At 35.3% G+C, this 11,792-nt stretch overlaps 1 protein-coding gene across 1 annotated transcript in view; it reads left to right on the top strand.

Moving 5' to 3' along the window:
- Positions 1–355: 355 nt before the first annotated feature.
- LOC110460941 (zinc finger protein 836-like) overlaps positions 356–11,792 on the top strand; it is a 22,279-nt gene continuing 10,842 nt past the window's right edge. Inside the window, exon 1 of the mRNA XM_021514170.1 lies at positions 356–1,929. Coding sequence (XP_021369845.1) covers positions 1,251–1,929 — 679 coding nt within the window. The 5' untranslated portion in view covers positions 356–1,250. The remainder of the gene's footprint in view (positions 1,930–11,792) is intronic.

Genomic DNA, 11,792 nt, shown 5'->3' with positions numbered 1-11,792 from the left:
GGCATCTGACAAAGTTTGCAAATGAAAATAACCTGGATCTCCTCATAAGATCACAGGGGTCAAATATGTCAAACACTCTAAACAATTTCTTCTGAAGAACTGAAAGTTATAGAATCTCAATATATGGCTGTTAGCTTCCTTGGATGAAGCCTAACAAAGTTTACAAATGAAAATTACCTTCACCTTCGTTCAAGGTCACTGGGGTCGAACACTTCAAGCCATTTTTCTGAGGAACTGAAAGGTATAGAATCTTAATATTTGGCTGGTAACTTCTTTAGATTGAGCACAACAAAATTTGCAAATGAAAATGACCTTGACCTACTTTCAGTGTCACTGGGGTCAAATATGTGAAAAACATCAAATGACTTCTTCTAAATAATTAATCGAAAGGCTTTGTATCATAATATTTGGCTGGTGGGTTCTTGAGGTAGAGCTCTCCAAATTTTGCAAATGGAAATTACCTCAACCTACTTTAAAGGTCACAACATTTCAAACTATTTGTTCTGAAGAACCAAAAGGCATTACTTTATAAGATTTGGATGGTAGCTTCTTGGAAGTTTGAGAAGGAAAATGACCTTGACCTACTTACAAGGTCCCAGGGACAAATATGTCAAACACTTCAAACTTCTGAAGAAAACCCAAAAATCATAGAATCATCTGATAATATTTGGCTGGTAGCTTAAATATCCGGTGAGCGATACAGGCCCTCTGGGCCTCTTGACTAACTTTATATTGACAAGACTACATAAAAGTTGCTTGCATTTGAAATCCCAGCTCATTATAAAATAACCAAACCTAATGCATAGTTTATAACTCCATCTACATGTATTGATGTAACAGTGGTGTTCTCACTTTATTTGGGTAAACATTCATCCCCATAAAATTATAAACAATTATGGAGTCAATCATCAATCGCTTTACCCATTCCATTTACAAACTGATGATCGATTATGATTTTAAACCATGCAATTGCTAATTCGCCAGCTGCAGTGGTAGGATTCTCTGTTTATGCTTCTAATTAATGTTTCTATTGGTGTTTCAGATGAATGCATGGATACAAGAAGTGTAGAAAAGGCAGTCTTTACCATCTTCTTCTGATGATATAAAAACGCTGCATCGAACACTCTCTTCCACTGTCATTTTATGGAAGGTATTTGAAGATTGGCGGAAATTTATACATATAAAAAGTTTTAAACAAAAGATAACCATTGTGTTGTGACTTAAAGATTGACAGTATCATACATTAAACCATGGATGAGACAAATATCAACAAGTGCGATGTCTGTGGTAGGATGTTTGAGAATAAACATATCCTAATGAATCACCAAACTACACACACAAAGAAGTCTCACCATTGTGATGTTTGTGGTAAAGGGTTTAGTCAACCAGCTCACCTACAGAGACATCTCAGGACACATACAGGAGAGAATCCTTACAAGTGTGATGTCTGTGGGAAGGAATTTAACGTATCATCTAAATTACAGAGACATTTCAGGTCTCATACGGGAACGAGGCCTTACAAGTGTGATTTCTGCGGAAAACAATTTATAAGGAGGGACACCCTACAAAAGCATACAAGGACACATACAGGCGAGAAACCTTACAAATGTGATATCTGTGGTAAGGGGTTTGGTCAGTCGTCACATCTACAGACACATTTCAGGATACATACAGGAGACAGCCCTTATAAGTGTGATGTATGTAGTAAGGCGTTTAGTCAATCGTCTCACCTACAGACTCATTTCAGGACACATATTGGAGACAATCCCTACAAATGTGATTTCTGCGGCAAGGAATTCAGTAGGCAAGACTCCCTACAAAAACATACAATGACACATACAGGAGAGAAGCCTTACAAATGTGTTGTCTGCAGTAAGAGATTTATACAGTCATCTAACTTAAAGAGACATGTTAGGTCACACAAAGAAGGTAATCCTTAAAGGTGTGTTCTCTGTTGTAAGGAACACCTTATACAGTTACCTAAATTTCAATATATTTTTAGGTCACCTGAGCTTTGCTCAAGTGACCTATTCCAATCGCTTTTCGTCCGTCGTCGTCCGTCGTCCGTCGTGCGTCGTGCGTAAACTTTTACATTTTCAACTTCTTCTCAAGAACCAGTGGATGGATTTTTTTCAAACTTGGTCAGAATCATCCTTGGTAGATGAGGCTTCAAAATTGTAAAATTGGGATTCCTACCCCCACCCCTGGGGCCAGGGCGGGGCCCCAAAGGGAAAATTATCCAATATTTCAAAAATCTTCTTCTCCAGACTCACAGGTACTACAGTGATTTTCTCTACGTGGAAAGAAAGATCATCAGGGGCTTTACTTAAATTGTAAATTTCAGGACCCCCGAGCTATCCGTTCTCCCTTGGGGAGGGGGTAAAGTTTACTATAGTTTATATAGGGAAATAACACTTTTGGGTATATTTTGACAACTTTCTGTAGGAAATTATTTTTACTTGGTGAGAATTATCCTTGGAGGTAGATGGTTTCAAATTGTAAAATTGAGATTCCTACCCCGACCCCTGGGGCCAGGGCGGGGCCCCAAAGGGAAAATTAATCAATATTTCAAAAATCTTCTTCTCCAGACTCAGAGGTACTACAGTGATTTTCTCTACGTGGAAAGAAAGATCATCAGGGGCTTTACTTAAATTGTAAATTTCAGGACCCCCGAGCTATCCGTTCTCCCTTGGGGAGGGGGTAAAGTTTACTATAGTTTATATAGGGAAATAACACTTTTGGGTATATTTTGACAACTTTCTGTAGGAAATTATTTTTACTTGGTGAGAATTATCCTTGGAGGTAGATGGTTTCAAATTGTAAAATTGAGATTCCTACCCCGACCCCTGGGGCCAGGGCGGGGCCCCAAAGGGAAAATTAATCAATATTTCAAAAATCTTCTTCTCCAGACTCAGAGGTACTACAGTGATTTTCTTTACGTGGAAAGAAAGATCATCAGGGGCTTTATTTAAATTGAAAATATCAGGACCCCGAGCTATCCGTTCTCCCTTGGGGAGGGGTTAACGTTTAATATAGTTTATATAGGGAAATAACACTTTTCGGTATATATTTTATATATTTTCAGCAGAAAATTGCTCAAACTTAGTCAGAATCATCTTGGGTAAATGAGAGTTTTACTTTGTAAAATTAGGATTCCTGCCCCATCCCCAGGGGCTAGAGCGGGGCCCCAAAGGAAACATTTACCAATATTTTCAAATTCTTATCCATTGATGACATGACAAGTATTGAATTTCACTTAGTTTACATGCTGATTTCCACATCACATCTAAACAATAAAATAAAGCTACCAGTATCTATGATATAACTCAGGTGACCGCTAAGGCCCTTGGGCCTCTTGTTTTATTCAGTTACCTAAATTTCAATATTTTTTTTTATTCAGTTACCTAAATTTCAATTATTATTTTTAATCAGTTACCTACCCGGTAAATTGATAAAAAATAAATATTCAGTTACCTAAAGTTCAATAATGTCATATTTTTTTTTTTTATTCAGGTACATGTACCTAAATTTCAATAAAAAAAATTATTCAGTTACTTTAATTTCAATTAAATTTGTTTTCAATTGAAATTTAACTAAATTTCAATTAGTTATATCAAATTGAATAAATGCAAATTTCAGTACATTATAAGGGAAGACATTCCAAGTGTGAAATCTGTGATGAGGAAATTGTGTTTCGTGTAACCTACACAGAGGAATCTGTGCTGCGGAAATTGTGTTTCGTGTAACCTACACAGAGGAATCTGTGATGAGGAAATTGTGTTTCATGTAACCTACACAGAGGTATCTGTGATGAGGAAATTGTGTTTCGTGTAACCTACACAGAGGTATCTGTGCGGCACTGTATTCCAATATCACTATTCATTGGGTCAACAACAGCATTTTGAAAACAGGTACAGGAGGGATGCCTCAATTATTTAGTAAAATAAGATAGTCCACTAATGAAAACTTAATAAGTTTGTTACTAGAGAGAGTTTGTCAGAAATTTTGTCTGTTCATAGTGCTTTTCAAAACTGAAAGTCCTCAGATTTGTGGAAGGGAAAACATTTGCACGACTCTTTGTTTACCTGATACCTGTGTGGTAAATCATGTTTCTATAGGGTATGTACCCCTGTCATATCTTGTAGTTTTTTGTTTATCTTAATTCATAATAAATGTTGAATGGATGGGATGGTCAACCCAAAACAACAACTTCTCCCTAATATTGATGGACTGTACATGTACATTTCTCCTTCTTGTGTCCTGAATGCGAAGTTGTGGTCTGCTGGTGAAAGCGACAAACCTCAATACTTTTTGAGTTCTTGGAGAAAATAATTCTCACAGACTTACATGTATCTGCATTCCTACTATACTATATTATACTTGAGTCTACATAACAAATGAATAAAAAAAATTGAAAGAACTTTTTTGTATGAATGTCCTCTTTGATATACATGTAATCCAATTTTGTATTTCTAAAAGACATAGTAATTGTTCATAAAACAAACAGACTACATTGATGAATGGAAAGGTTGGAAAAATCTGCTTAATATGGCAGCTTTTTCCTTCGCTTGTCCCTAATGGACGAGTGTTTTTTTGACCAAATTTTGTCAGGAGCATTCTTCGGGCAAATGGGATTTAATTTTGTATAAATACAATTGGGGGTAAAGGGGCTGAGCACAATAGGGGGAAGTACATGTACATTGTAAATCTTCAAAAAACCACGTCATTCCATACCAATGGAATGATTTTAACCGTTCTAGAGCACCTTTTGGCAAAAGAGACTCAAGTCTATATAAATGCAGGGTGCACATATGTGCCTTCCCTGGGGGCAGAAGGGTGGGGCCCAATATGGGAAATAGAGGATTATTTTTTTAAATCCTTTAATTTTTCTGCCATAGGAATGAAGGGATTTACACCGAATTTTGTCTATAGAGCATCCTTGTGTAAAGGTGACTCAAGTTTTTTTTATTTGGTGGAGTTAGCATTGGACCACTAGGGTACTGAAGTAAATCTTCAAAAACCATATCCTTCTATACCAATAGAGAGGTTTTAACCAATTTATTCTGGAGCATCTTTGAGCAAAAGGGACCCCATTTTGTATAACAGAGGGTGTCCGGCCTCCTCCGGTGCAGAGGCATGGGGCCCAATATGGGAAATATAGGAAAGTTTTATTTAAATCCTTTTTCTGCCGTACGAATGGAGGGATTTACACCATTGTCTAGAGCTTTGGCAAAGGTGACTCAAGGTTTTTTTATAAGCGGAGAGAGTATGGGGCCACTAGGGGCAGACATTCAGGGCCCAATAGGTGGAATAGAAGTAAGTTGATAAAATCCTTCACCTTCCCTTTTGATAGAGGGAATTTATCCCTACTCTTAAAGCAGATATAAAATAGCTAAGCATGAAAAGAAAAAGACATTCATGTTTCTAGGTTTGGTCCAGAGGTCCCGAGAACCACTACTGGGAACTAAAATAACTGCCCAGTTCATAACATGGAAAGTGTTACCCATGAAGATAAACAAAATGGAGGGGCAAAACGAATACTCTCGTCCTGCGTGTCCTACCTACTCAATGGGATTTAGTCGTTTGAGCTTCTATTTATTTTTAGACTGAAAAATAATATATTAGGTGAGCTATTTATGCCCGTGAGCTGGCCCAATGCAGCGACCATCGTTCATCAAAAAACTTCTTCTCAACAATCAATAGGCCTGGGGTGATGAAATTTTGCCAGTAGCACGCATGCTGGAATGAATTACCTTGACCCACTTTCAAAGTCACAGGGGTCAAATGGTTAAAAAAAATATTCAACAACTTCTTCTGAATAACCAAAAAGTAGAGGGTGATGATACTTAAACAGTAGCATGAATTTCTACCAAATTTTGTTCAAATGGGTGACATTGACCAACTTTCAAGGTCACTGTACATGTGGTCAAATGTTTTTAAAAAATCCTTACATAACTTCATCTGATTAACCAAAAGACCTAGGGTGATTTGGCCAAAATGAATGTCTTTGAGTCACTTTCAAGGTCACAGGGGCTAAATGGGCTGAACATTCTTAAACAACTTCCTCTCAATAGTCAAAAGGCCCAGGGTGATGATACAGTATCTGTGTAGTAGAATACTAGGATGAAGGGCTACACAATTTGTTCACATTAATGGCTTTGACCTACTTTCAAGGTCACAGCGGTCAAATGTGTTGAAATCATGAAACAGCTTCTCCTTAGTCAATTATTCAAGAGTGATAATATTTGGCCAATAGCATTCTTGGATGAAGGGCTGCCATTTGTTAAAAGAGTGCCTTGACCCACTTTCAAGGTCACAGGAACCAAATATCTTAAAATTTTCAAACAGCATCTTCCTAATAACCAAAGGTCAATGCTGGGTGATGATATTAGGCCAGTATCATGTCGGGAGTTAGTTAATTTGAATCATGACGGGATGATGGGATACTAAGTTTGTTAAAGTTATTAAATGACATTGACCCTCTTTCAAGGTCACAGGGGGTCGATGTGTTGAAAAATATCCTTTATTTTCAAATTGTTCTCAATAACCAAAACACCCAGGGTGATGATTTAGCTTTTTGGATGACCAAGAGTCTTCGGTAATGATATTTAGGCTGTGGTTTAATTTAGTCAATTCAAATAAATTTGACATTGGTTAATTTTTATGGTTATGGGTGTTATGCAGGCCCATTGGGCCTATTGTTTTGTTTTGTTTAGCACAACTGGTCCGAACAACCAAGGTGAGCTGACGCTGAACCATGGTATATCTTTGTCCTCTGTCTGTCAACAATTACTTCTTGATGCTGATTGTAATTTAACCAAATTTGACCAGAAGCATCCCTAGGTGGCGGGGATTTTAATTTATACAACTGGAGGAGCTGATTTCCTGAGAGGTTGCGGGACGGGGCCACCAAGGGCAATTGGGCCAGATATACGTCTTGGACTTATGATTACTCCACACCAGGAATCGAGCCGAACCCAGGACATTCCAAGGGCTTCACTCGTTTTCTTTCTCTGCACACCTTAGAATATGTCATGACAAATTTGAAGGTTCTATATAAACCATCTTGTTGATGATACAAGATGAAAAACTTTGATGTCAAAAGAATGGCCGCTTTGTGATGTAACGGTAAAATTGACCAGATTTGAAGTTGAGTGTCGCACTTCTGTAATCATTTGTTACAGCTAAATGTGGACCTAAATTTGGGTGGTCAGAGTATTTTAACACGTTTTAGGGGTTTAGACCATCTTTCGGTAAAAATGCCACCCCCAATGATGATATACAAATGTATATGAGAAGGGAGGAAAGCTCTCGGTGTCGAAAACTGACCCCATCTCCCTTTCTTGCATCAAAAACACGTTCCTATCTCTATGTCATCCAGGAATGACCTGTTCACCGATGTGTGGATAGCCGTATATATAGCACTACATACAATTCAACAGTCGCCCGTCAATCGATTACTCAGATGTACTTTTCATCACGGTACTGCTCTCTATCGATACCCATTATCGTACATGATGGTGTTACATTATTTAGCATCAATTACCTAATTATCGGCTGATAATTTATTTGTTACACTATGTATACAAAATATACGGGACCCACGTATAAAGATAAATATATATATACACGTAAAATACATGTACAAATGGAACCATACAGCATGTATTGATAAAACTAAGAAAGCTACATGTATAGATACAGCTATAGGTTAAACACCATCTATAGATAAGAATAAAACTAAACTACGTGTTTTTTATAAAAAAAAATATAACTGAACTTACTGCAAAAAATATAGCTAAAAAATTTTAAAAAAATATAAAAAAACTTGTTGAAAAAATATAGCTAAACTTATTGAAAAAAAATAAAGCTTAAATTCTTGAATTGTAGAAAAAATACAGCTGAACTACGTGTATTGTAGAAATATTGGGGAAAAAACTGTTTAACGTCCTATCAACAGCTATGGTCATTTAAGGGCATGGACAAACATATTATAATTAAACTATAGATTAATGGAGATGGGTATGCTAAGTCAGATGATACATGTCAGATGTTGTTTGATTGGTTTTTCGTCCGCTTCAATTCTGAGTATTTCGGTTATCCAGCAGACGAAGAAAACACAGAAAAATGGGTAGAAGGTATAAAGTATGGAGTGAAAGAATAGGAAAGTGTGACAGAGGAAATTCGGCTGTTATTTGTATACAACACCTTTATCACTGACACCATTCGGAACACCTCGCCCCGATTCCAGTTCCTTCCAACGTTAGATGACCGAATCGGCCGAGAAGTTCCGAGTGCACTGACAGTCACTTGATTATCTGAGTCAATATATGCATTGTACAAGAATTTTTTAATTGCAACTTAAGTTATTTGATTCTCTTGTTTCGCCGATCCTATTGTATGCTTGTGAGATATGGGGATTCGAAAACACTATTACCATAGAAAGAATGCACTTGCAATTTTGTAAAAGAATCGTGAATGTGAAAAATTCTACTCCGAATTACATGGTTTATGGAGAAACCGGGAGATATCCTCTGGAAGTAGAAATCAAGACAAGAATGATCATGTTCTGGTGTAAGTTGTTAACTGGCGGGAGCAAGTTATCTAATCTGATATATTAAATGACATAAATGTTTTACAATTAAATGAACCAATGCATTTTAAATGGAATAATTACATAAAAGATATATTAAGCAAGTTAGGTTTTAGCAATTTGTGGATTTTTCAAAATACATGTACTATGAAAAGAAATCATTTCAAAGCTGTAGTTAAACAGCGGTTAAAAGATCAATTTATACAGAAATGGTTCCAAGAGATAGAAAACTCTTTCCTCGTGGTAAATTCTACTCCATATTTAAGACAAACTTTCAGTATGAATCATATCTAACAAAACTTAATGAAAAAGATAGGAAAATGATTTGTAAATTCCGAACGTCTAATCTAAATCTCCAAATAGAGACTGGACGCTGGAATGCAACTCCAAAATCAGATAGAATATCTCCTTTATGTCAAACAGGTATAGGTGATGAACCACATTATTTGTTTAAATGACAAATTACTTATATATCATCAATAAGAGAAATATATATATCATAATTATTACACTACAAACCCCAGCAATTTTAAGCTTAAAGGAATGATTTCTATATGTAATTTAAATGTTTTACCTAAAATTAGTCGTTTTCTAGAGAAACAATTAAAGCTTTAAGTGACATAAGATAAATGCAGTGCTATTATTCTGTAGTATTATTTATTTACATGTTGTATACACAATCTGTACTCACTTTGCTATGTAATTGAAATGTATTAAAATGTTGACCTCTTGTAACACACCTCGTGTGTCATGAGTGTAAAAATAAAACTTGAAACTTGAGTCCGTGTCAAAGATAATCACTATTAATTGTTGATAATTATATTAATTAGACGGTTATACAATACTGTGTCATCTGACATGCCAACCAGGTGTAACAAAACACCTGTACGACCTCGATGTACCCAAGGGACAGTGGAAAGGGTAATTTGTATTTAAGGCGTATTCTTACCTTAGTCTCGTTCAACAAGACGCTTAGTCACCCTGTTCGGCGTAGCTTGCGCAGACAACAAGAGTCTGGATGAACGACACTAATTCTTACCTGTGATTTCCGTAAGAGTGGAACCAAGTACATTCTCAGTCTACCACCGGACTTCAGAAAAGAAACAACTCATCAGGCTAAACCTATCAATCAAAGGTAAGACTAGTTCAGTTATATGTTCTTTACATATAACCACGGAATTAGATTGTTATCTAAGTCCGTGATATTACATTGAAGGAAGTTTATTATTTTTAATTATCTAATAATGAGCAAAGTTTTCATTTACCTGTATTCAGAAAACATTAAAAATTCAGTAATGAGACCCAAGTGGTATGTTTTTGTATACAAGTAAATATGACAAAATAAAATCGGATAAAATATGTAAAATTAATGAAAGCTTATCAATTAACTAATTTCATATTAATTATGTATATGTAATAGGTCCATATCTAACGTAAGTTTTGTTGGCTATTTAACATGCATTGGATTATATCGGAAAGGAAGGCGTCTCAGACAGGTTTAGATTTCTTCTTCGCATCATTTTTTTTGTTTAAGTCTATTGCATCCTGTGTTCATGCTTACTATTGTGAATGAATATGTTCCTTGTAAATGTGTGTTATTTTGCTGCTATAGAATTCATGTAAATATGTATAATTTATTATTGCCATTATGTCATTGTCATGTTTAAATGTTTGTGAAGCACAAAGGCATTGTTGCCTATTGCAAATTAAATAAAAGGCATACTTGAAACATATGTAGATTCAATTATTTCTTTATTAACACTCAGCCACACTATAGAAAAGTAAATCATAGTCTAAAGATTTACGATATTACTTTTTTTCAAAATTTGTATAAACATACTATCAATAAGGATAATTTATATAGGATATTGGTTAGGAAAACCTGATTGTTATTGAGTTACATATTAATTGCTTTGAAATATGTATAGAGACACGGGTATCGCACAACTGATTTCTATGGCAAGTGTGGAAACTTCGATTTTGAGTTACAATTCAAATTGCGTGACCGCCTGATTTTGGCTTAGAGTTAAGAAGTACACATGGTTTATGACCTCCACTGGAATATGTCCGTTTTCTGTGACAAGTTCTGCTACGGTGAGCTCATTTTCTAACTACTACATGGCTTTACACGTCTCTGTTATAATTGACGACCAGCCCGGCCGGTGTCTAATAGAACTGTCCCTGGTGTTTCAAATTGCCATGGCAAAACCTACCCCTGATCAGAGACGTATATACTACATATGGCTCTATATGTCTCTGCCGTTATTAATTTGACGAAGGTATTTGAATATCATCCCATTAAAATTAACACAAAACAAATGTAAACATAAAATAAACGATACATATTTAAATAGAATATCACTATATCAGTTTTAATATACATATTTCTATATAAAATCATTAGCAGATAGCAAATATTTTTCCCGGCCGTAATAAGTGTATATGAGGCATAACAGAAGATCACATGCTTAGATGGCAATCTTATATTCCGTGAAAAGACATATGCACAAAATTTGCATTTACGGTATTTAAAAGTGCATCGTCAATGTATACCGTTAGGATTTGCGATTATAATTTATATATTCACAATTAATATATTAAATATTCACAATTAACATATTATATATTCACAATTAATATATTATATTTTCACAATTAATATATTATATATTCACAATTAATATATTATAAATTCACAATTAATATATTATATTTAGAATATATGGTCATCCTTAAAATGTACTGTATACAAAATATGCATTTACATTAAAAACTCGTACTAACTGTTGATATAAATATAATAAATAGCGTTATGTTAAATAATAGTACGTCTCCTCCTCACGACGATCATGAAATCGCGGTTGCATTGATCCACAAATGTTGAGTTCTTGGGTTGTACCACGGACTTAGATCTAATTCCGTGGTTATACTGATCAGAGACGTATATGGCTTTATATGTCTCTGTACTGAAGATGTAGCGCAAATTTAGTGGATTTTAAAGATATTAAATGCATATCCGTTTTTTTTTTTTACATCTTCCATTGGAAATAACAAATTTGCACGGCAACAACACGATAAAATGATATGGCTGTCAGTATGTTATAAAATTCTAAAACCATATATCCGAGTCTATTCAAGTTTCGAAGTAATTAAATAAAATTTAAAAAAATCAGAATATAACGTCGTCCCCCCCCCCTCC

The sequence above is a fragment of the Mizuhopecten yessoensis genome, unplaced genomic scaffold, assembly GCF_002113885.1.
Source record: "Mizuhopecten yessoensis strain PY_sf001 unplaced genomic scaffold, ASM211388v2 scaffold10523, whole genome shotgun sequence".
In the NCBI taxonomy this organism is placed as follows: Eukaryota; Metazoa; Mollusca; class Bivalvia; order Pectinida; family Pectinidae; genus Mizuhopecten; species Mizuhopecten yessoensis.
This window is presented reverse-complemented; position numbering and strand designations above follow the sequence as displayed.